This window comes from Loxodonta africana, chromosome 16 (assembly GCF_030014295.1).
Source record: "Loxodonta africana isolate mLoxAfr1 chromosome 16, mLoxAfr1.hap2, whole genome shotgun sequence".
Taxonomy (NCBI): Eukaryota; Metazoa; Chordata; class Mammalia; order Proboscidea; family Elephantidae; genus Loxodonta; species Loxodonta africana.
The window spans coordinates 32,091,721-32,118,448 of record NC_087357.1 but is presented as its reverse complement, the minus strand read 5'-3'; the positions used below and the strand labels follow the sequence as shown (position 1 = coordinate 32,118,448).

Here is a 26,728-nt window from a genome sequence, read left to right as displayed (position 1 = left end):
CTATACAGTCAGCAGGGTTCTAGGTAGGCTGCTAGGACCATGGAGGCTAAGAATGGACCAGAAGCTCTCTGACCTCGCGTTACCTTCTAAGTACTGCTGACTCCTGTGATACCAAAGCCCAGAATGACTAAATGGTCTACTAGTACACCATATCTTTGGATTACAACAGCTCCCCATGATTACTGCTTCAATACATCAGCCCTGCTCTTCATGCAGTGTACTTAAAAGTGATATTGAAGTGCAGAATCCAAACTGTAATTTGTACTTTTCCCCCTTCTGGAAAGATACACAAATTCAGGCCATATATTGTTCCCTGACTCTTCCCCACACACACAAATGTATTTTTCTTGAAGGGACGCATATAAAGAAATCTTATGTGACTCCAAAATATCCTGTCACTTGATCCTATAAAATAGATTTTCACACTTTAAATGAACCATGTTACTTACACATAGAGATCCATAGGAAACTCCTTCATCATGTGTGTTACAATAAACTCTACCATCAAGTCTGAAAGGGGAAAGGATAAAAATTAGATCAATCAGAATGTCTCTGAGTTAGAAAAATGCCTCTGTGTACACCTTGCACTCATGTTGAATGGCATCCACTAACCACATCTGTATTTACATACACTTAAATTTATTTTATATAAGGCACTTTGTGCAACTGTTCACCAACTCTGCCATCTGAAAAGTAACAAGAAAATTAGTTCGCTCTCCTACTTCCATAAGAACACCTTGATCTGCCAATAAACCTAGATACAAAGAAGATTTTAGAGTACAGATATTTCATACCGTGGCACTTATGCAAAATACCAGAGGGAAATCATACTCTAAGAACAGAGCTATGAGGAAGAAATTATGGACCACATCTGTGCGACCAGAGACTCAGCTCTAAAGCTATGTCAGTCTATCCCATCTCACTATCACACTCAATTTGACAGGTAATTGACTGAAGGTCTATGGGGTTCTGGGTCAATAGAGGCTTATTATATAGTCTTATTAATTACTGTTTCTAAAATCAAGTAGACTTAGAAACAGGGCTGGATATCCAGGTGAAATGAGATTAAAAGTTCAGATAATTCCCCTGAGGAAAATGCAGAATTCTGGACAGACAAAATTAGCCAAGATACAGCCTTCTACCTGTCAGCTCTGTCAGCCTCATCGAAGCTTTATTTACTCAGAGGAAGCTTGTACATCTGAACCTTGAACTTCAAGCCTCCTGACCAGCTGACGTATCAATACGGACCAAGACAAGGCGGAAAGAATTTGAAATCTTGATCAGAATGATATATTTTACAAATTTAAACTATGCATCAAGCTTAGTCACAGACATTTATCTCCGTGGAAAGATCTTTTTCTTTGAACAACAATGCCTTTTACTGACCACTTTACTCATTGGAGTTGTTTTAACAAACGTAACAATAAACATAGTTTCTTAGGCCAGAGAAGAAACACAGCTAGTAACTTCTCTGAGGAAGAAGCACATCAGTCAGGATTTATCCCTCATCTTAATCACGGAACACTGTAACTATCTTGGAAAAATGATAATCTTGATGATACTCACTCACCCAGTACTGCACACACTAAAGGTCGGCAGGGAAGATTCTTGTCTGCTGCCTTCTTCCTGTGTCTCATAGGCTTCATACACAAAAAAAGAAATTAGTAGACACCTGAACTGCAATGCAATGGCTCTTCATCATTTTTTTCATGCAGATAAAATCACTACTATAGAGATGCTACCTTTTCTTTTTTTTTTTTCTAGTGGTGGGAGTGTGGTGGGACAGGGAGGACTTGTAAATGGTTCCCAATTATCAATGCAAGCCTGTGACAAAAACACAATTCACAGCAAGACAACAGCTCCAAAGGGTAGTACTGGAGCATACTACCAATGGAAAGCTGTTGTTTTTACTTTGATTGTATCTACACAAGTGACATTACTAACTATAAGAGAGGCACACTGGTATTTTTTCTATGATAATAAAATAATTAAGAAAAAGAAGAGGAGGAGGTGATGGCAGCAGGTGTGGGGGCAGCAACAGTAGCAATAGCAAAAAACAAGTTTCAAATCTAAACTTCATTATGCTATTTTTGAAAGTATCTCCAAGCTTTAGGAAATTCCCTAAATCTCCATATTCTATTTCCTCCACCTTGCAGATGAATGAATCAAAGTAGTATCTAGTCCTAACCAATCAAAAATCATATTACATTTTGAAGACAAAAGGCTTAGACACATCTCCTTACTGAAACCTATGTTACAGATACATTTCTAGTAATACTGCCATGAGTATACAGTCGTGGATCTTTCCATTCTCTCTTGAGTAAGAAACAGCTCCATGACACACACAAAAAAATCCCAATAATAGGCATGGGTCTATTAAACAGCAAAGTCAAGCAAGAGCCCCCTGGTACAACTTTTCCACCGACATTTGTTCGAGTAGAATCAATTTCTTCCTTCCCTCAACCCCTGCCAACACACTCATAAACATACACACACACAAAGGTTCCTCTAAGAAAAAACAAGAAGCAAAAGCCACACCTACCATTCTATGTAAGTTTACTCGAAAATTCATGTTGTCATCATGCAAAAATGCATTGGCATACTGATCCTAATAAAAATAAAAATAGAGAGGAAAATAAGGAGAGCTACACATAAGAAACTCAGTTTGTAAACTGTCACACTTCCTACAAATCCCTGGGCTTTAAGAACTACTTTCAAGATCAGTTGGAAAGCTACTGGGATGTGCTTAGAGTCTTTATGCCAAAGCCAGGAGATCTTACTTGGATGTAATTTCCCAGTGCGTCTAACTGGTCAAAAAATCTCTCAGTAAATTACAATGACAAAAATTAAGACACAGGGACTTGAGGCAAATGCTGAGAGGAGTCTGTTTTCCTATTTTCTCTTCCTTCCCATCTGTCCAAGGTGCCAGCTCTGTTTGTGACAGCTTGAAGGTTTTCATAGGGGCTGCAGGATGCATGTGCAGGCTCCACATGAGGCTCTATGAAGAAGAAGAAAGGTCTGTCCTCTGTTGGGAATGGGCTCAGCATAGTAGGAGAGAACTGCTATACAGGATACATGGCAGCAGGCAAGACCCTGTCTATCCTTGACCTTGCTGAAGACTGATGGAAAATCCAACACCTCTCACCATGGGTTGGTAATAAACATCCCTTGGTCCTTTCCCAACACCTTTTGTGAAGATCTGACATGCCTACAGACTCCAATTACTAGGAACTGTTACAATTTATGAAAAACAACTCCTTCAAAGATTTTCTTAGAAAGATTTTTGAAAAGCAGTTACACTAGGCCCACTGCTAATAAGCAGCTCTTTTATAACCAGTTACCCCTAACCTTATGAAAAGTAGGTTATCTTTTCACAGAGGACATAAAAGGAAAAAGACTGAGAGATTTCGACTCCATGTGGACCACCTTTACTATTTTTTCTCAAGAGAGAAAAGAGGAGAGTAAGAAATGGTGAAGGGGGAGGTTGAAGCTATGTCAGCTCTAAACTGACTCAGGTTCTGTCATAGTTGCATAGCACCAAGATCCAGGGTGAGTCAATCAAATTAAACCAACCAAAGGTATCACCCTACAAAGCCAAAGCACCTTTTTTTTCCCCCTGTAGCTCTTGTTCTTCACCAAAATGCAAGCACGCCAACTTTACAGAGTTTATAACTCTCCTCTCTGGTTTTCTCTCAACTCCCCCATAGGAAACCTGAGCTCCTTTTTTAAAATTTGCTAAATGCAAAAGACTCAATGTGAACTATTTCAAAGGGGCGGAGTTTTTTTCCTAAAGAGGTATAAATCCCCTGTTTAAAACTCTTAAGAGCCAAAATCTTTCATCTCTTGATTACAGCAGTTGTCATAACATAATTCATTATTAATTCAGCTAACAAATATTAACTGAGTCTCTACTATGTGCCAAGCACTGAGAATGCAGTGGTGAAGGAGGCAAAGTCCCTTTGTCAGGGCTTACTTTCTAGTGAGAGGAGACAAACAATACAAAGGGGGAAGAGTTTCTGTCAAGACACAGGAACTGAGGAAAAATGGCAGGACAAGAGAGAACTTTATAAGATATTAGCTAATATCAGAAGACCTACCTCTGCAATACATGTAAGGATAATCAAACAGAGTTTGCCACTGTGAAGCCGGTGCTCATCTGTAAAGAAAAAATACACTCTTCTCTGTAAATCACCCAGACCATGTTTCTATAGCGAATACAGATGTGCATCATTAAAAAAAAAAATTCTCACTTTCTCTCCTCAAAAAATACATGAATGAAAATCAAGATACCACTAGGGTTCTCCTTGCTCCCCTTCCAGGCATAAGAATTCCCTATAAAGTTTTATTCTTAAGTATCCTGGTAGTTTGATGAACAGCTGACCATCTTCCTGAGAGCCATCTAATCCTTAAAATGGTTCCTATTGTCATGGCTCAAATCACTTTCAGAGCAGCCCTTTGCTTCTGAATGGCTAGGTCCATTCCCTTTCCCATCCCTCCCCATCCACCAGCTATAAGCATCACCATCTATACCCGCCTACTACGAAGTCTAGAAAGGTTTCATAACCATTGATAGCAAACCAGCAATGGAATCAAACAGAAATGAGAACTTCTAACTGGAGACCAGAGTACAGCCTATGCTTCTCCCTGCACTGTGCACATTACTTATGACCTGGAAAGCTGTGAACTCTTAATTTAATCTTTCTTCTGCCAAAGTTATTCACTCAACAAATACTTACTTAGAACTGACTACATGGCAGGCACTATCTTAGGTGCTAGAGATATAGCTCTGAACTTAACAGACAAGGTCCCTGGTCTCCCAGAATTCACACTCTAGTTATTAAAAAAAAGGGAAAAGGCAACCTCGAGAGCTGGGCTCTAAGCCTGCAAACAAAAGACCAAGAAAAAGCTACTCCATCACTGCCAACTGCCAAAGCTTATTCACTTTCCAAGAACTCTGTGGGTGAGGTGGTGGGAGTAGAGGTAAGAGGGCCATGCCAGCATATCCAAAACAGACAAGAGTCTCATGACATTTCAAATTAGATTTGACAAGGTCCAGATTGAAGTTCATTCCAGAAAAAAAAAAAAAAATCTATTAAAAGAGTACACTGCTGTAGAAGTTGGCTAGTAGTACTCACCCTGACATTTACCTGTTTCTTCATCGAAGATGGAATCTATCAACTAAAGCTTGACGATTAGAAGGCATGGTGTGTGTGTGTTGAGGGGGTGGGAGTGGGAAGATTGTAGTCCAGAAAAACATTTGCCTCTCCTCAGAGTTAAAACAAAAGAAGCTGTTGCCATCGAGTCAATTTTGACTCATAGTAACCCTAGAGACAGTGCAAAAAGAGTACTGAAGATTAGACAGGCCCATAAAACAAAGCGAGAATAAAGGGGCACACCAGCCCAGAGACAAAGACTAGAAGGCAGAAGGGGAGAGAGGAAAGCTGATAATAGAGAACCCAAGTTCGAGGCGGGAGAGTGCTGATATGTCATAAGGTTGGTAACCAATGTCACAAAACAATATGTGTACTAACTGTTTAATGAGAAGCTAGTTCATTCTGTAAACCTTCATCTAAAGTACAATTAAAAAAAAAAAAAAAGGAAATAATTTCTCAAAAAAAAAAAAAAAAGAGTAACGAGGTAGTAAGCCATAGGGAATGTCCCATTCAGCTTTCCCTATAGCTTACATCAAAGCCTCAGAAGAGCAAGAAAATATCCTTGGCTAGGCAAAGTAGATTCTACCTATCCATGGCCACAGAGTTTCTCTGGCACTAATCTTCCTTTCCCCAAAAGCTGATAAGCAATTCCCACAGAAAAGCCTGCAGCTATCTCTCCACTTTAAGAAACAAAAAATTTCCACAAGAAAACTGCTTCTGAAAGGTATATTTCATAATAAACATGTTTTTAATTCAGAAAAGCACAAAAAGATAATAAAAACCTGTTTAAACCATACCACTCAGTCAGCAAAACTGTTAAGACTTCAGTGTATCAACTTTTAAGTCTATGCATAAATATACATATATATTTTTTTTAATTTTTGCCTAATGCTTTTTTTTTTTAAAGGTTGGGCACAGACTCCTTTAAGGTGACAACACCAAAGTCAGAAGAACCTAAGGCTTTAAAAGCAGAGGCAAATCAAGAGAATGATAAACAAAAAATTCCAGAGAATAAAGAGGATGGGTGATTAGACCGGGACACAAAGGGAGCTTCAACAGCATTAACAATGTTCTATTTGTTGAAATTGGGTGGTAGGTTCACATATTCGTTTCATTATTATACTTTATAATTTATGCTATTTATTACACTATAAATTTTGTAAACTTACTATATATATCTATTAAAATTATCTTTCTATAGGTTTCAAATGATGGATACATAATAAAGAAGAAAAAGATAATATCCTGGCGGGGGCGGGGGGGAAGCAGAGCCAAGAAAAAGTTGCTTATATTGCTCCTAAAAACATAATAAGATCCAAGGCATGTAACAAGGTAAGAGCTTAATAGACAAGAAGACAGCTGTGTCAATGAAGCCACACAGGTGCCATTTCTGAAATTAACTCTTTGCCATAACCACTCCTGCCCTTGCTATATTTAGGCTGCCCGTCGGCAAAGACCTGCCCCAGCCTGAGTTTAGAGATACTGTCTGAGTCTACCCCATCAGCCCTCAATTTTGGCTTCCATTTTATGGATAGTTAAGTGACCAGGACAAAGAGGCTTATATAACCACTAACACTAAAAATGAGTTCCAAGGGCCTCAATTTACTGTGTTATATCAAGCAAAGCTAAAAGTTCATTTTCTGGGTCACATTTATGACTCCATGGTTGCTGCAATATTTCCAGAGAAAGAAAAAGGTTACCCATTTCCATAAAGGGAAGCAATGGCCTCAGGAAACTCTGATACACAGGAGTCTTGTTATCCTTGCCTGCCAGGTCTCACTTGCCAAGTCTCAGAGGTTCAGCCATCTCTGTAGCTCCCAAAGGACTGTTCTATGTTAGGAGTTTGTGACATGGACTACTTCCATCTACCTCATCCCCGTATAGAGCTCTCTTTCTTGAAATAGCACACTCCCAGGACATAAGAAAAGGGTCAAAGAATGCAAGGCAGAAGTCTCCAAGAGCTAATGCAGTATGTTGTAGAGTAACAAGGCTTAGACTCTGTCCACCCAGGCTCCTTTCAGCTCTCGTAATCTTTCATTCCCAATATTTATGCTTTATTTAGCTTTCCTAGCCCTCTGTTCTAATGTTTCCATCTCAATCCACAAGCCCCCAAATCCTGGTCTTCCCCTGCTATACAGCTCTTGTATTTTCAGCTCCATTTTGGATTCCTGTGAACTCTCATACCACAAACCTGCCTATCCCACTTGGCAAATCAGAATCTTCTAAAGTATACTTTACCCCTAAGGAATAAAGCACCTATCAAGGGATTAGCTTCTCCTCATGGAAAGTAAGATGGCAAAAATAGTATTTTAGCAATTTTGCTTCTACAGTGGAACTGTTTTTTCAGTTATCTGGGAAACTGAAGCTTATCCATGGATCATAATATAAGAACCCAAACTTCTGCTACTGAGCAGACAGAACAGCTCCTAAAATAAGATTTAAAGAGTCTTCTTCCAATCAACCAAAACCAAACTGTTGCCATTAAATCAATTCTGACTCATAGTGACCCTACAGAAGAGAGTAGAAATGCCTCACAGGGTTTCCAAGGCTGTAATCTTCTCGGAAGCAGACGGCCACATCTTTCTCCCAAGGAGCGGTTAGTGGGTTCAAACCACCAACTTTTCAGTTAGCAGCCAAGCTCTTAACCACTGTGCCACCAGAGTCCTTTCTTCTTCCAAAGAAGTTATAAAGGAAGAATACACATCAAATTGTTAAAGGCTGATTAACTCCAGGGAGCATAATAACAAAGGACTTTCACTTTCTAACTTAACCATTGCCAAACTAAACCAAACCCACTGCCGTCGAGTTGATTCCGACCCTATAGGACAGAGTAGAACTGCCCCTTAGAGTTTCCACGGAGCGCCTGGCGGATTCAAACTGCCAACCTTTTGGTTAGCAGCCGCAGCATTTAATCACTACGCCCCCAGGGTTTCCTTAACCATTGCCACTATGTTTTAATTTTTAACACATAATATTTCAATTACTTATGTAATTAGAAAAAAAAACATCCTTCTAAATGAGAGAAGCCCATTTTGATGAACATTTTTTATTAGCGTTTTGTTTGTAGGTATCAAACAAAACGCTAATAAAAAATGTTCATCAAAATGCTAGGTAACCAGCAAGAGGGTGCCACCAGTGTTGCTGAGCCCCTTCTCCTGGCTGCTGGCCCTCGCCGAGCTCCAGAGAAGCCTTTCAGCACAAAGTTTTACATTTGGGAACCACTGAACAGCAAACCTGACTGGCTGAAAGTTGGAATGCCTTTGGGCACCACCAACACCCTGTGAGTCTATCTCATCAAACAACGTAATGAAGATGTTTTAAGAGTATAAAAGATGACATAGGTTGGAATAAACTATTGAAATACTAATACAGTATGTTTCAAATAGCGATTACAGCATATCTTAGGCTGAGTTCTCTAGAGAAGCAAAACCAGTGAGCATATACGAGACAGAGAAAAATAGAGATTTATCTCCAGGAAATGGTTCACACAGTTGTAGAGGGTGACAAGTCCCAAGTCTGTGGATCAGGCGTCAGGCTGGAGGCTTCTCCTGATTCACACAGATAAAGGGGCTAACAAACCCAAGATTGGCAGGTCAGATGGCAGAATGCTGGCTCACAGACTGATCCTAAGATCAGCAGGTAAGCTGTTAGGTCAAGTCTGAAGAACCAGAAGTCAGATGATGACAAGCCCGATGCAGGATCCAGAGCTAGAGCCTTGCTGGAATATCCATTTATATACTGGAGGAGGGCCCCATCCCTAAGGAAACTCCTTTTCAACTGACTGGTTGCTCATAGCAAATCTCATCATGGAATTGATTACATAGTTATATAACAGCCAAGTTACATCCTTACATAACTGCCAAACTACATCATAACTGCCAAACCACTGAGATTCATGGCCTGGCCAAGTTTACACACAACCTTAACCATCACAGTCCACCCCTTGTCAACTTGGCACCTGTACACATCTCCTTAAACTATACACAATCTCTAAATAAAGATAATTGCAAAGTAACATTTGTGCTTAACATGATACAATTAACACGCATACAACTAAAAATGCACTAGCTCCATTTACATCTTATATTTTATAAGTGAAGAAACAAAAATATTTAATGCACACATACAAGGAAGAAATATAACAATTACAGTCCTCATTTCTGTAACTGGTCACATGGTTATAGCTGGTATTTATAATACCTTCTTCTACCACCCATTCCATATTCCCTTTACCCTCTGTAAGTACCTCAGATGGTCATGGTTCTTTGTCTGGTGGGGTGACCCAAACCCAAACCTTCATTCCTGAAGAGTATGGAGCATCAGAATTCACGTCAGAGCTGGGTTGCCGTAGTTTTCCACTGACTTTAATCACAGCATGGTAGTACTAAGAGACACCCTAAGGGATCTCCTGAATTCCAGACATACTCTTCTTTACCTCCACTATGTAATATCAATCCCATTTCCCTTTTGTAATCGGGATCAATCACACCAGCCAATACAATAACTCTTTCTTTGCCTGTTGATCCGGAGGATGAGGAACCAAAAGTTGTCAGGTGGCATTCTTAACTTCCAGCTCAATGGAATCAGTGATGTGTTTCCAGAGGGAAGCATTCTTCACTTTGGAACTAAGACTTCTAGACCCACAGATGCTAGGGCTGTGGGGACAGGAAGCAAAAATTTTGCAAATGGGTCACTAGGGGGCATAGTGAGTGGTGCCACTTCCATTTCCACACCTTGATTGCTAGACCCATGAATCTCAGCTATGGGAGAAACAGCACCATATATTGGACTCTGGTTTAGAGTACATACAGCCTCCTGGAGAACACTGCCCCAACCCTGCAAGGAACTGCCACCTAGCTGGCACCGTAATTGTGTCTTTAGAAGCCCATTCCATGGTACTATCAAGCCAGCTGCTTCAGGATGATGGGAAACATGGTAAGACCAGTGAGTTTCATGAGCATTGCCACATTGTCACACTTCATTTGCTGTGAAGTGACTCCTCTGATTCGAGGTAATGCTGTGTGGGATACCATGACAATGGATAAAGCATTCTGTGAGTCCACGGATGGCAGTTTTGGCAGAAGCACTGGGTACAGAGAAAGCAAATCTGTATCCACAATAAGCGTCTATTCCAGTAAGAACAAAACACTACCCTTTCCATGATGCAAGTGGTCCAATGTAATCAATCTGTCACCACATTGGTGGCTGAGCACCTCAAGGAATGGTGCCATATCAGGAACTCAGTGTTGGTCTCTGCTGCTGGCAGACTGGGCACCCACCAATGGCTGTAGCCAAGTCAGCCTTGGTGAGTAGAAGTCCATGTTGCTGAACCTATGACCTCCATCCCTGCCACCATGGCCACTTTGTTCATGAGCCCACTGGGCAATGACAGGAATAGCTGGGGAAGGAGGATGACTGGTTTTCAAGCAGAACGTATCATCTTATCCACTTGATTGTTAAAATCCTCCCCTGCCAAGGTCATCCTTTAGTAATCATTCACATAAGACACAAATATCTTCACTTCTTTGGTCCATTCAGAGAGGTCTATCCACATACCTCTTCCCCATACCTGCTCATCACCAATTTTCCAATCGTGATCCTTTCAAGTCCCTGGCCATCCAGCCAAACCATTCACCACAGCCCATGAATGAGTATACAGTTGCACATCTGGCCATTTTTCCTTCCAAGGAAAGTGAACAACTAGATGCACTGCTCAAAGTTCTACCCACTGGGAGGATTTCTCCTCACCACTGCCCTTCAGGGAGGTCCCAGAAAGGCGTTTTAGTACTACCACTGTCCACTTTCAAGTCGTGCCTGCATATCATGCAAAACCACCTGTAAACGAGTTTTCTCTTCCTCAGTCAACTGATCATATAGAAATCCCCCTGAGGAAGGATCCCATTCCTGGTACCAAATGTCTCAGGCTGGGTTCTCTAGAGAAGCAAAACTGGTCAGGCATATATATACATACATATATACATATATACATATACACAGAGAGAGAGAAATTTATCTCAAGGAAATGGCTCACAGAGAGGCTGGCAACTCCCAAGTCTGTGGATCAGGCATCAGGCTGCAGGCTTCTCCTGCCTCATGTAGCTGCAGAGGCTGACAAACCCAAGACTGGCAGGGCAGATGGCAGGCTGCTGGCTTACAGGCTGCAGAGGCTGACGAGTCCCAAAATCAGCAGGTAAGCTGCTAGTTCAAGTCCCAAGAACCAAAGTCAGATGATGACAAGCCAGATGCAGGATCCAGAGCGAAAGTCTTGCTAGAATATCCATGTATACACTGGAGGCAGGCCACACCTCCAAGGACACTCCCTTTCAACTCACTGATTGCTCATAGCAGATCTCATGGAGTTGATTATATAACTACCAAATTACATTATTACATAACAGCCAAACTACATTATAACTGCCAAACCACTGAGATTCATGGCTAAGTCAAGCTGCCACACAATGTTAATCATCACACAGCAGCACCTCTGGATTCATCAATCTTTTGATTATAAATAAGAGACAAAGTTATATGTGAATATATATCATCAGCATTTGTGTGCTGCATCATTAAATAAGAAATAAAAATGCCTCTGTATTCTTTAAAAAAAATGCTAGGCACCGTTAAAAAACATCAGTTACAAAAAATATTTTTGGGACAACTGGGGAAAGCTGAATATGGACTGAATATTACATGATTTTGGAGAATTTTTGATTTTCTCAGCCATGATTAAAAAAAAAATTTATTTATTTTTTTTTTTTTTATGATAATGGTATTCTGGATATCCAGGGAAATGTCTTTAATTTTAGGAAATACATACTAAAATACTTGGATGTGAAGTAGAAAAAAAAGAGTGGAACATAAAACTTACTTTAAAATGATTCAGCCAAATCAACAATAGCAACAACACATAGAAAGAAATTTAGAGACAAATCAAATATGGGAAAATGTTAATGAGCATATAGTCAATCACTGTATGAACCTTTCAACTTCTCTGTATATCAGAATTTTTCATTAAAAGAAAACATGGGGGGAAAAATGCTAGTTCAATGTCACCATGAAATAAAAATTTTATTTCCAGGGAATCTTAAAACTGGGATATATACTGGGTATAATTTGCTAGGTCTCCTCCCAATTCCTTATTCCTGTCCTGACTATTCCACTACATGACTACCAATTAAAAGACCATAGAAAAATCTTAAAGAGAGGAAGAATATAAAATCAGGCAACATCTAGTCCTCTCCCACATCTACTCTGCATTTCTGGGATAGGTATTGACACTTCTAGTTTAAGTGTTAAGGAACACAGTCCCTCTGAATCTCACCTCTTCCTACTGTATTCTGTACAACAAGTCCTCTAATTCTCACAAGCTGATGCTTTCAGTTCTCGTCCTCAAAAGGGAATTCCCTAAAGCATGCTAATCCCCCCACTTCCCACACATAAGAGTTTTTGCATCTACTTACCCAGCTCTGCTAAGAACACTTGCTCGTTTTTGTAGAGCCCAATTTTTTTCCTGTTCTATTTTTGAGCACCCACCCTCCAGCTCCAGGTTTTCCCCACACCACCTAACTGCCATCTGGCAGTGAGAAATCACTGTTTTCCAGCAATCAGGACCATCATCCTTCACAGGAGGCCCCAATGGTACATTCTGTCAAAGCTTCAAAGTATTAACACCACTCTTTGATTCTAGCTAAGCAACTGCCCACTATACCTCCTGCTTCCTGAGCCTGCAAAGTAACATGCCTTACCTTTGGTGTCCTGCATGACGATGGAGCTATACTTTAAAAAGGTTATCAGTAGATTACTGGTCTGTACATCTGCATCCAGTGGGAGTTCCACAGAACTTATAACTGGAATAGAACAGATGAAATGCACTTAGCCTATAACATATTCCATCTAACACTTCTACCCACATAGCCAATTTGCCAGCAGGCAAGAAAATCACTAAATAAGCTTTTTCCACAATGGAGGGAGGACCAAATGCCTATTATAAAACCTTTTTCTACTCCTCCTAGGCCTCTAAAACTCTCCTACTCCCAAGATTAAGCCCAATGACCTTCTCTCCTATCTAAGAGGGCCAGTCTCCAGGAATGGTGCTTTTCTCTCAGCATCCTAGGAAGAGTAGCTGATGTCATTTCCAGCCCCTAGTAACCTAGAAAGGTTCAGGGCCCTTCTTAAAGGCCCTTCAATTTGCACTTAAAGGAAAGATCTTTACTGAATATAAATAAGCCTTGCTTAGACCAGCCTTCTGCTTAAAATAAATGAAGATTCCTACCTAATAAGGAAAAAACTTGCTCACTTTTGAGAACAAGCTTTTAGGCTGGAAGTACCCAAGATGGGGGGAAAAGTTAAGGGAGAACACATTCAAATTCTACCCCTTAATGCCTACACCTGAAAGAAAATCTGAAAAGGAATATTAGGCTGAAAATGAGTGAACATTATTGGCTGAGACAGTCTGGGAACTGAGTTTTACATGCTCAGCTGTTGTTTCCAAGAAAAACTACTCCCCCAACCCCACCCACAGTCCCAGTGAACAATGAGGGACAAGACCAGGGCTGACCCACAACAGAATACAGTCTTAATGTAGATTTCCCAAAAGATTCTAAGGCTTTAAATTAGACGTAGACATCTTGTTAAGTGCTTTTACACTAAGACATAATATTTAAGCGAAAGGAGACTCATGATGGCCCAGACAAGCAGGGAATCTATAGCGTACTGCTGTATTTTCACCCCTGAAGACTCAGCTGAGTTTGGAATATTACTCATAATATGTATTCATAACAACAATGGATCCCTCTGGAGTTATTACAATGTATGCAGAGAACGTTTATTAACAACGGGAAACATTTGCATATAATGGATCCATAATACACAGCAAGCACAGCAAAAAGCCTTATGAGAAGAAATTAGCATGCCCAACCCTTGGCTGTTTTACCACAGTTCAGCCCCACGAACTAATAAAAGATAAATATATTTTTATGTTGAAATACTAAACACTCTTAATTCATGTTATGGGTTAATGCCTGGGACTGTCATTTCAAACCACAAGCCTATTTGAAGCTCAAAACCCATAATCATTCTCTTGTCCAATCCAAAGTGACATCTAACTGCTTAATGAGACTTTTTTCCCTCTCACACGCAGCAGTAACTAGAAAACTGTCTTATATAATATGTAGAAATATAGAAGTATATGTATTTTTAGTTTACCATAAAGTCCTCTCATGACAAAGCTGAGTTGTCAAATGTCAAGTTGGAGCTGAGAACAAACGCTACAGCTAAACTGCTGACTTTTAAAGATAATGGCTCCAGTGACATGCCTTTAAATATAACTGAGCTACTGCGCACCCCTATAATTAAAAACCAAAAATTTTAAACATGCTTGTAATGTTTCGTACCTCTACAGAAAGGAACTGAACTACGAGAGAGAAAAAAAGGAACAAAATAAAACAGACAGAATAAAATCCTTCACAAATTAAAATCTCCTTCCTAAGGAAGAGTCAGTCACTTCTTGATCTTTGGCTTCCTAATCCTTCCTAGCAGCCTTTGTCAAGGGAGAGAATCATTTGAAAGTGGGCTGACTCCATCTTTCCACTAGAAAAAATAAAAGCTCACTGGTTGTAGGTAAGTAAGCACAAATTCTGCCATTGCATAATCAAGTGTGTGGGTGAAAGTGTTCACAATGAACAGTTTGAAAGGCAGTTCTCTGAAGCATCCAAACCCCAACATCACATGGAACTCAGAAATATATATATGGCTTTTGATATCCATGGTAACCAGGCAGGCTTCATCCTTAAAGAGAAAGAACAGTCTTTCCATTGGATTATTCAGTGACCTGAAAAGCAGAGGTAAGTAGGCAATCTTCACTACTTGCTCCTTCTCATTAAGATATTTTGGAATTTGGCTTTCAATTCTAAACAGTTCCAATTTGCTACCATAGACTTGAATATAAATGGCACCTCACTGCCATACTTCCGAGCCAATATTGCTTGTTCTGCCTTGAAATGCTACTGCCACAGGTGCTACACGAAAATTTAAAGGAGAGAAAACACAACAAGGAAGGTGATTTCACATGCAAACAGCAGGAAGGCACAAAGAAAGACTCAAAGTTAGATTTCCTGCACTTCAAAATGAGGCCAACATTTAAGGTACAACATCAAGTATTAGCGTAGATCATTTCCAGGTTAAGGTAGTCCATCAAACACACTCAGCTTACAAGAGAAGCACCTCAGGTGACACAGTTTATTGGGGAAAATTCTTAATTTCTTTTCTTTTACCTTTTTCTTAAGTTCTAGCCATAAAATGTATAAAGGGGAAACTTTTTTTATTGTTTTTAGGAGGGGTGCAGAAGTCTTAAATAACCACCAAACTCCTAATTATAATACAATTTAAAGCCTGTCGATTCCAACTGGGAGAGACCAGCAGACACATAACCGTGAGTGAATATGAGCTTCACTTTCTTGTTCACTTACTAAACAAATATGAAATATATACTAATGCTGAGCGAGGATCAGTGAACAAAACAGACATTGTTTCTGCCCTGATTCATGTCTTGGGCCTTAGTCTCAACTCTCACTAACCTCAGGCAACTGTTTCACTTTTCTGGCCTCAATTCCCTCATTTATAAAGTGTTAACACGGGATAACATTACTGTTTACATTTATTTCAGTGCTTTATGGTCACGGGGAGGTATTTTTCATAAAATATCTCATCAGAGCCTCCCAAGTACCCTGTGAGTGTGGCAGGCTAGGCATTACCGACCTCTGAGGGTCTCTTTCAGATCTAGCACTCCATGGCTCTATGACCATTCTCTGAGTAGGACAAGCTGGGGTTATGCAGCTTTCTTACAGAGAAAACTACTTGACTGTCTTTCCAGAGTTGTCTTCAGAGCTTAAGGAGTCCTGAAAGACAGTACTTCAGGTAAATTTCTTTTTTTAAATAATTTTTATTGTGCTTTAAGTGAAAGTTTACAAATCAAGTCAGTCTGTCACATATAAACTTATATACACCTTACTACATACTCCCATTTACTCTCCCCCTAATGAGTCAGCCCGCTCCCTCCTTCCAGTCTCTCCTTTCGTGACCGTTTTGCCAGTTTCTAACCCTCTCTACCCTCCCATCTCCCCTCCAGACAGGAGATGCCAACACAGTCTCAAGTGTCCACCTGATACAAGTCTCTCTCCAACCCATTGTCCAGTCCCTTCCATGTCTAATGAGTTGTCTTTGGGAATGGTTTCTGTCCTGGGCCAACAGAAGGTTTGGGGACCGTGACTGCTGGGATTCTTCTAGTCTCATTCAGACCATTAAGTCTGGTCTTTTTATGAGAATTTGGGGTCTGCATCCCACTGTTCTCCTGCTCCCTCAGGGGTTCTCTGTTGTGCTCCCTGTCAGGGCAGTCATTGGTTATGGCCGGGCACCATCTTGTTCTTCTGGTCTCAGGATGATGTAAGTCTCTAGTTCAAGTGGCCCTTTCTGTCTCTTGGGCTCATAGTTATCGTGTGACCTTGGTGTTCTTCATTCGCCTTTGATCCAGGTGGGTTGAGACCAATTGATGCATCTTAGGTGGCCTCTTGTTAGTATTTAAGACCCCAGATGCCACACTTCAAAGTGGGATGCAGAATGTTTTCTTAATAGAATTTACTTTGCCAATTGACTTAGAAGTCCCTTTAAGCCATAGTCCCCAAACCCCTGCCCTTGCTCCGCTGATTCAGGTAAATTTCTTAACTGAAAGAATTAACAACTGTGTTCTTTGTTCAACACAGCTATGCTCACCCTCAATGACCCAAACTCATATTCATCAGGAAAAGAAAATGGGTGGTGGCTCACCATCAGAGGAGGGTGGCGTGGTCCCAAGTGGTGTGGCTGGGGTTGTTGGAACAGGACTGACAGGAGTCGTCACCAAGCCTATTTCTGGATGACTCTGAAAGATAAAAAAGAAACATAAGAAAACAGAAAATCCAGTTCTCCCTCAGTATCCTCTGCTTAATATCCTTACTGGTCTTCCTGACCTCATAATTAGGCAGAAAGCTCACTGAGGAGGGACTGCCTCTACATTTAGCTTCCATGAGTGCCTGACTACTGTTGATGCTTGCTAAATTCTAATAAGAAGCTCTGTGGGCTGGTTTTCTTTAAGTAACTAGGTTCCCATTACATAAGTTTTTCTGCAGAACCATACAAATAAAAAACTGGGGTAAAAACAAATATTCTGGAATATTCTACAAGAAAGAGGGCACTGGCAGTCCTGTCTGGACCTGGGAAGGACTGCTCTCATCAATCAGGGCTTCGAATTGGTTCATTCTGATTCAACACCCTGTTGAGAATTTGACTTTCCACCCCAGATACACTGAATCAGAATCTACCGTTTAACAAGATACCCAGGTGATTCTTATCTATACATAAATTTGTATATAAATTCTTATTCATACATAAGAATCACTTGAGGATCTTGTTAAACTGTAGACTCTGACATAAGAATCATCTGGGTTGATGGTTATGAGGGAGGTGATGGATGGATAGGGGAAATCACTAACTAGATAGTAGACAAGTGTCAACTTTGGTGAAGGGAAAGAGAACACACAATATAGGGGAAGTCAGCACAACTCAACCAAGGCAAAGTCATAGAAGCTTCCTAGATACTCCAAACACCCTGAAAGACTGAGCTGCTGAGGCTGAGGGCTGGGGACCATGGTCTCGGGAAATACCTAGGTCAATGGGCATAAATAGTTCATAAAGAAAATGCTCTACAGCCTACATCTGGGATCTTAAAAGCTTGCAAGCAGCCATCTAAGATACATCTGTTGTTCCCATCCCATCCAGAACAAAAGAGAAGGAAGAAAACCAAAGACACACAGGGAAAATATTAGCCCAAAGGACTAAAGGACCACATGAGCCACAGCCTTCATCAGCCTGAGCCCAGAAGAATTAGATGGTGCCCAGCTACCACCACTGACTGCTCTGACAGGAATCTCAACAGAGAGTCCTGTACAGGGCAGGAGAAAAATGCAGAGCAAAATTCAAATTCACAAAAAAAAGACCAGACTTACTGGTCTGCCAGAGACTGGAGAAACCCCCAACACTATGGCCACCGGACACCCTGCTAACTCAGAGCTGAAGCCATTCCCGAAGCCCACTTTTCCGCCAAAGATTAGACAGGCCTATAAAACGAACACCACCACACATGAGAAACGTGCTTCTTAGTTCAGTCAAATATACAAGGCCAAATGGGCAACTTCTGCTCAAAAGCAAGACAAGAAGACAAAAAGGGACAGGAAAACTGGACGAATGGACACAGGAAATCTGGAAAGGAAAAGGGAATACTGCTGTCACATTGCAGGATTGCAACCAATGTCGCAAAATGGTATGTGCATAAATTTGTGAATGAGAAACTAATTTGTGCCGTAAACTGTCACCTAAAGCACAATTAAAAGAAAAAAAAATCACCTGGGGACTCTGTTAAGATGTAGATTCTGATTCAGTATATCTGGGGTGGAAATGCAAATTCTCAGCAGGGGGTTGAAAACACGGCACCGGTAGGAAGCCTTGCATCAGATCAACCTAAAACACAAATCTATAGGCTGTTCTAATGATCACATAATTGGCTGATAAATGCAGAAGAGCCAAGGGGATACCAAGAGCTAGTTAAAAAAAAAAAAAAAGCTATGCAGATGGCATCCTTCCCATCCCCCAACAGACAAGAGTGTGTGGGATGGGAAGGTAGAGGCATATGGGAGAAACCCAGTGGGGACCAAAGCATATGACTCTTCTGTCCCTCTTAAAAATTTTAGCCACATCAACTCTTGAGAATTAAGCTGAGTGGCAGCTGCTTTTTATCGCCCTTCTTCTCCTCCCCAACATCTTTACCAGCCCTTTACCTTCCCCACCCCTTCTTTGAAAATCAGTTACAGAATTTGTAAAGCAAAGAATGTGGTGAAAATAGTGAATAAAGTCTCTTATTTTATCAGTCATGAAACCAAATACATGTCCTTCTAGGCAGACCCCAAAGCAGCACACTTAAGTGTGACTTTATTTTTTAAGGTAAAACTCAATCAATGGATTCCATACATATCCGCCCTTTGAGAAAAAAAGCATAAGCAAACTTTCCTTTAAAAGAACCCTACGTACATATTTTAAACAGTCCAGCTTTAAGATAAAATCACTTTATCAATTTTTTAAGACAGCTTTCATGGACAGCACTTGAGTTCTCAGCCTATTTTAGTCCCCTTCTGTGCCAATTCCTGAGGATATTCCTAAGGCATGTGACCTGTCACTCTGTATTCTACCACTTCCTGCTTTCAATGTTTGCTGACCATTTTGTCTGTTAACAGCTAACCTTATGCTGGACAGGATACTTTTCACTTTTCCTCTCTGGAAATTGGTGAGATATAATAAGATAAGTGATTTGGCCTATTTTATCCCCAGCTGTAATTCCACAGTGGTTTGGAAAGCAGGAAGCCTGATATAAAAATTCTTACAGGCAGATGAGACCAGGGCATTTCCATGAACAAAATGAAGTAATCTCAACTCACCTGGGTTAACGGACCTCATAAACTGGTCAAAACCATTAACTTTGCAAGTTATCAGAACCACTTCAGCACCAGATAGAAATATATGTATTTAAGGATAGCAAGAAGCAAAGGCAACTGGTGCAACTCCTTGTTACTACCACTTACCAATGCAAAACAGGGCTGACATAGGCACAGCCAGGCAGGCCTTTCTGTGGAATTAATCTGTATGAAATCAGAGAGAAAAAGGATGGGGGGTTTTAATGCAACCAACCTGGGCTAACACTGTGATGAAATTGCGATTTAAATGAACAGCTTCATAAAGCGCCAGAAGAATGGCCTCATTGGTTCTAAAGAAGGAGAGAACAAACTGATGAGCCTCTTATAGCAGAGGAGTTAAAACAGCATAACCATCAAAATAAGATTGCACCCCAGCTCCTCATTACCAATCTCTTTGAGTTTCTAATGTTCCCCTTTATTTCTCTCTGGCTATATGTAAAAGGTGTACAGATGAGAACAGGTCTTAATTTCAATTCCTCAGGATCAGTTTTATCTACTTCATTCACTATCTTCCCTTTCACTTTTCCACCCCAATTAAGTCTTTAACTGGCTCAGATACCCAGTCCTCTTCCATTTCGCTCCAGAGCTAGCTGGGAACAGTTCTTCAGTTTCTCGGGGCCCAAAAGATGTGAGACCAAAGCAGAAATTTCTAGAGTCCAATATTGTTTAAAACCCCCGAAAATTTGAAAAATCACCAAAAAAGTTTGGATCTGTTAAAAATTACCAAGAGGTAACATTTCACACTCTCAAATTCAGCTAGAGAGCCCACACTAACATCCAAGTCACTGCACAAGAATGTCAGGCACTTACTGTACAGATATTTTCTCATGGGCATCTGCTATGAACATGCTGCCCACCTGTGGAAGAAAAGAACAATTGCAGACTTATAGCAGGGAGAGATGAGCGCAGCTCTGTGCCTATCAAGCCTTTCATCAATCAAAAAACAAGCTGCTTCCAGCCAGAGGAAACTTAGCACTTTGGACCAGTAGTCACACACACCAAAACCAGCCCACTTCTAAGATCTTAAAAGAATCATAAGTAATAGGGGAAATAATGAAATCATCTTAATAATAATGAAATAAATCATCTTAAAGAGGCTTTTAAAAATCCCATCCCTCATTTTCAATGTGTAAGTTTAGTTACCACTGACAGTAAGTAAATGTTAGCCTAGACATTTTCATCATTCTGTATCTTTCCTGGAAGTTGCTTATCTGAAATCAGAAACTAATTCATGAAGAATGTCACAGAAAGCAGCCTGACTTCAGCCTACATAGAGCCGTCCTCAGGGGAATATTTGGGTTTCCAACCAGAACTGTCTATGCTAGGCTCATTCGCCATCTTTACCAGATCAGAATGTTTTTAGTTTGTGTCCTAGTCAAGAGCAGCTGAACAGGTGAATGGAGTAGGCTATCTCTAATATGTGTGATATCAGAGGCACTGAGAAAGATGCCCACCCCCCTAAAAATACCTTTTCCATCTGTTTATTGATGAACAAAACCCTGCAGCCAGAGGTTCATTTATTTGGTTCAAAGCTTTTTAACCTTGGTTAAAAGGCAAAGATCTCTGGGAGCAATATAGTTATCTCTAACTCATTTAATCAAATACCAATACAGCACCCACACTGCTCCAGCCTCTGTGAGAGACTTTACTCATTTATGCTTCAGAATTAAAAGAGTTTTCATCAGGTCCTTTCCTGAGAAGAGGCTGTGAGAAGGGAGAAGGGAAGAATAGGGAGGTAACGGGTGGAAAAAAAACTGCTTTCTTTCTTTTTTTTGTTTTGTGAAGGTAGGGCTACCTCTTTTTGCAATGAACTAAAAAACTGTCATGTCCTAGGACTGAATACTTGGATATCAATGCCCAAGATGACAGATTTTTTTAATATGCCTGCACTTGAGGACCTTTATAAGGACATACTCCCAGATTTATTTCTTAAAAATTAGTCCCAGATTATCTGGCCCAAAATGACAATAGTGCTAAGGCTGAGAAACCTTAGCAGTATTGCAGTCTGGAGTCTTGTAAAGAGAAGCAACAACTTTCGTAAACCTTGGACCTCTTGACTTTAGAGCAGTGGCTCAGATCCACTGCACCAATCCCTCAACCCCAGGACCATCTACAAGGAATCAAGTGGCCACAGCAGATAGCAGAGGGGCACTCAGGGAGGACCTGGCACTAAAACACCCTATTCTGTGTTCCACAGAATCAGTTCCCAAACAGGGTCAACTCTTTAGGAAGCAAATGTCTGGCTTAATGTGTACCTTCTCTCAACCTTCAAAAAGACGTTAATTAATTTTAAAAAATCAGTCCCAGAGAAATCGAAGTTCTCCTTTCCCCTATCTCACTTAGTTTTGGAAACCCCTAACGAAAATATGCTCTGAGCAGCCTCTCCCCCCTCATCATGCCATCACCTCAAACACCTGAACTTCTGAGCAGAGATTTGCCTAACCCTGCAGACCTCATGTATTTCTGGGCAAGAGAAAAAAACAAGTACAACTTACCATGTTTGTTAAAGCAGAGAAAAAACCGCTCTGGTGTTCTTCTTCCTTGTCTTTATACTGCCTGAACACAAAACACTAAATTCAACTTTAGTAATTATGTATCAAGTATATCTTTGTTGTTGGCATTCTAGGTAATCAGGGCAGGGCACTCTTAGAATTCACTGACTCCAGGGAAAAAAAAGCATTATAACAATCTAGCCTCTGCAGTTCCCCCTGCAAGCCAAGAGGCATCCATCTGCTCTTAATGCAGAGCGTATACCAAAATGCCTGGCTACTCTGGGAGAGACTCAGAAAGCAAGCCACAAAAGTGTAACACCACTGTAACATATGGCTGATCTAGTTATTTCCCAAACAGACTATTACTTGAAAAGTGTGACAGTGAAATTACTTTAAGGCTGTTAACAGTGAAAATCTTGTTTGTTTTTGAAGGAGGAGGAGGGAGATCTGTGAGCTAAACTATTTGTGGAGATGGAACGGATTTGAAATTCCAACACCCAATTGTGTGTGAGCAAAGTCTGGAGAGGAGCAAGTGCGGTCCTGCCTGTCCCTTGCCAGGATTAGGGCCATTTCTGGTCTCCATTCACTGAATATCAGATCATTCCCCATCCATAGCAACAGGAAAGACAAGTGTCAATAAAGAGAGCCCCCAGAATAGATAAGGATTCTGGAAAGCTAAAGTTGATTCTTGATGAAAAAGAAGCATCTGTCAAACTAATATGCTTTCTCCTTGCGTTTTTGTTTAAAAAGTACAAAAAAGCAGAGCTTCGCAACCTTTTTCACATAGAAAATGACATTTGGGATTTGGAAGAGCCTGCTCATAGTGGGAAAACCAGTTAAACGCTTTGCAGTAGAGGTTGCATTAGTATCACACGCAAGCAAAATTCTGCTGAAGATCATTCAAAAACGGCTGCAGCAGTATATCAATAGGGAACTGCCAGAAATTCAGGCTGGTTTCAGAAGAGGACATGGAACCAGGGATATCATTGCTGATGTCAGATGGATCCTGGCTGAAAGCAGAGAATACCAGAAGGGTGTTTACCTGTGTTTTACTGACTATGCAAAGGCATTCGACTGTGTGGATCATACAAGTTATGGATAATGTTATGAAGAATGGGAATTCTGGAACACTTAACTGTGCTCATGAGGAACCTTTACAAAGGTCAAGAGGCAGTTGTTTGGACAGAACAATGTGTCAGGGTTGTATCCTTTCACCATACTTATTCAATCTGTACACTGAGCAAATAATTCGAGAAGCTGGACTATATGAAGAAGAACAGGGCATCAGCATTGGAGGAAAGCTCTTTAACAACCTGCGTTATGCAGGTAACACAACCATCCTTGCTGAAAGTGAAGAGGACTTGAAGCACTTACTAATGAAGATCAAAGACCACAGCCTTCAGTACGGATTACGCCTCAACATAAAGAAAACAAAAATCCTCACAACTGGACGAATGAGCAACATCATGATAAATGGAGATAAGACTGAAGTTGTCAAGGATTTCATTTTACTTGCATCCACAATTAACAGTCGTGGAAGCAGCAGTCAAGAAATGAAATAACGCATTGCATTGGGTAAATCTGCTGCAAAGGACCTCTTTAAAGTGTTGAAAAGCAAAGATGTCACCTTGAAGACTAAGGTGCGCCTGACCCAAGCCATTGTATTTTCAATTGCATCATATGCATGTCAAAGCTGGACAATGAATAAGGAATACCGAAGAAGAATTGATGCCTTTGAATTGTGGTGTTGGCAAAGAATATTGAATATACCATGGACTGCCAAAAGAACAAACAAGTCTGTCTTAAAGAAGTACAACCAGAATGCTCCTTTGAAGTAAGGATGGAGAGACTGCGTCGTAAATACTCTGGACATGTTGTCAGGAGGGATCAGTCCCTGGAGAAGGACATCATGCTTGGCAAAGTACAGGGTCGGTGGAAAAGGGGAAGACCCTCAACGAGGTGGACTGACACAGTGGCTGCAACAATGAGTTCAAGCATAACGATTTTAAGGATGGTGCAGGAACCAGGAAGTGTTTCATTCTGTTGTGCATATGGTCCCTAGGAGTCAGAACTGACTCAACAGCACCTAACAACAACAACGAAGGTTGCAAAAAAGGGTGTGCCTAACTGCTTAAACGAAAGATGGACACTAACCTGGTGGTCTGTTTCCCCTGGTGTTAAAAACAACCCCTGCTAAAGCCTATGAAGCCAAGCTAGAAAAAATACAACTGCCAGCAGCTGTACCTCTGAATACTCTTCTAGGATATGTATGAGAAGTTGACCCAAGGGCTCTGATAAATCTGTTTCCTAGTCAACCAATTCAAACGAAACTTTGACCCCTCCCTTCTGGAAAGGTGGACTTACCTGTTGTACTCAGATAAAGCCTGTGCAATCACAAGCCCCATTCCCTAGGAAAAGAAAAGATAGCACAGCTGAAATAAGTGAGTAGCCTTGAGGGGAGGGAGGGCACTATGACTAGGCCAAAGAAAACACTAATTATACCCCCACAGTCCAACCTCAAGAAGTTGTGCCTGATAGCTAACAAAAAGAACAGAAATTCTGAGAAATGGGAAATATCAAAGAATAAAAAGAACTTCTTTGAAAAGATTTTTCTGATATAATCATCTTAATGTTTCCAGATAGAATAACAAGGGGTAAAACTAACAGACCAGTCCAAATCACTGACAGTTGTACTGAGATCATTTTTACCCCTAAAGAGAAGTCAGAATCTTCAAACAGAAAACCTTCGTATGTCTCTAAAACAGCCACAATAAAAGTGGCAATGAGTCCCATGCTAACTGAAGGTCTCTAGAGACAAGCCTCTTTCTTTCAGGCCACAGGAAAATAGGAGTATAGAGGAACAGTTCCAATAAATGTTAAATTGACTTGTCAATTCCCCCCCGGAACCTGCTAAGTATAACACAAAGGTCAATTAAGGCCACAAGGATGACTCGTGTGTGCATATTTTACATAAGGGAAATTGGAAGAAGTAAAGAGGGCAGGATGAAAAGGGAGTAAACACAGACACCTGGTCATCTTCTTTACTTGACATTTATTCCCTATATTCAGAGATTAAATGTTATTTTCCCAAACTTTCAAGGATATGTATCAGATGTATATCATCCTCCGTGTTTCAGCTTCACCAAGTCAGGCTATAAATACCATCTGGCTAGTTCTACAAGAAGGAATCTCCCACCATCTAGTCATCTGAGCTTTCTTATTCTTGAAAATGGTACTGTCTCTGTAAGGTAATCAACCTCAGCACACTATAAAACAAAATATAATCAACCATTTCATCATGGTTGGCAAGCAAATATCCCCTCAAATCTCCCTTCTATGACAATAAGAAGACAGTAAGACAGCAGCACTGGTGCTCTAAAAAGCGCATACCAATTTCCTCTTCATAGCCAGATGAACTCAGCATAATAGCTCTCTGCTCTCTGTTCTAAATGTCCACTGAATGCAGGACCAGGAGGTAAGACAATATACAGGGAACCAGATACTCACATTGAGCGTGGCCTCATCATCCACAATAGACAGCTTCACAATATAAGGATTCACAGACTGTTAAACAAGAGAAAGGACTCAAGGTGAGTGGGACCTAGTTAAGATAGTCCATTAGCTTCTTAACAGTGTTAACAAAAATGCTTCTATAAGACCCTCTACGACAACACTTCTCACACACAGGCTCAATCCATCTTGCCAGCTGATTTCCCCCACTTTCAGTAAATCCCTCATTGTGTATGGGCATTCACCAAGCACTCATGCATGTGCCTGCACACGTACACACACACTCCAGTTCTTTTCTATCTGCACTTTCCCCTAGGCTTAATCAACCCCTTCTCCCTTTTTTCCCTCTTATTTATTTTGAAGAAGTGAACACTCTGCAAAACTCACTTGGTTCTACCCTGCCAGTAATTTACTGAGTCCACAGGGATAGCTGTCTTTTGAGGGACTTAAAAGCTTCTTTACCACAAAGCACATATTTATAAGTTTCTAACTCACATTTTTACCCCAAAGGCTCCCTAACCATTTCACAAACTATATATAAGAACTGATTCACCCACCCGTAAAACAAAGCCACCTTGGGGGTGGAAAGTGGCAGCTGCTTAACAGCCAAAGAGGCCATTTATGGATCTGATACCCAAATAACACAGCAAGGGGGAACTCAAAAAAAAGGATATAATTACCCAAAATACAATCTGGTCGGGACACTGGGATTTAATGGCTGTCCCATCACTTACATCACTGGAAAATTTCTTGAGTTTTTCCAGACCCAATCCCAGCTGGGTAGCATATGGAAACGAACATATATTTAAACTCATTGAGCAGCTGGGCCATCTCCGACAAGTGAGATGAGAACCAATGACCTGCTCACCTTGAAAACATCCTATCCATGAGATGTGAAGAAAGATCTCATAGATTAGGCACCAAGTGAAAGAAGGAACAATAGTTCTCAGATCGGCAGTTTTTATGGCTACCAAGAAAACTCATTACTGAGAAACTTGGAAGCCCAACTGAAAGGCTA

The 26,728-nt window shown here is 40.7% G+C and overlaps 1 protein-coding gene across 10 annotated transcripts in view; it reads right to left on the bottom strand.

The window, feature by feature from the left end:
• The window catches only part of ARMH3 (armadillo like helical domain containing 3), a 219,318-nt gene that overhangs the window by 152,706 nt on the left and 39,884 nt on the right, over positions 1-26,728 (bottom strand). For all 10 annotated transcript variants that reach the window (XM_023546793.2, XM_064269402.1, XM_023546794.2 and 7 more), the window contains 11 exons: positions 25,708-25,764; positions 24,565-24,608; positions 22,204-22,264; positions 20,519-20,565; positions 19,923-19,998; positions 16,974-17,067; positions 12,899-13,000; positions 4,098-4,156; positions 2,543-2,608; positions 1,571-1,640; positions 450-510 (listed from right to left, as the gene is read on the bottom strand). In XM_023546793.2, coding sequence (XP_023402561.1) covers positions 450-510; positions 1,571-1,640; positions 2,543-2,608; positions 4,098-4,156; positions 12,899-13,000; positions 16,974-17,067; positions 19,923-19,998; positions 20,519-20,565; positions 22,204-22,264; positions 24,565-24,608; positions 25,708-25,764 — 737 coding nt within the window. The remainder of the gene's footprint in view (positions 1-449; positions 511-1,570; positions 1,641-2,542; positions 2,609-4,097; positions 4,157-12,898; positions 13,001-16,973; positions 17,068-19,922; positions 19,999-20,518; positions 20,566-22,203; positions 22,265-24,564; positions 24,609-25,707; positions 25,765-26,728) is intronic.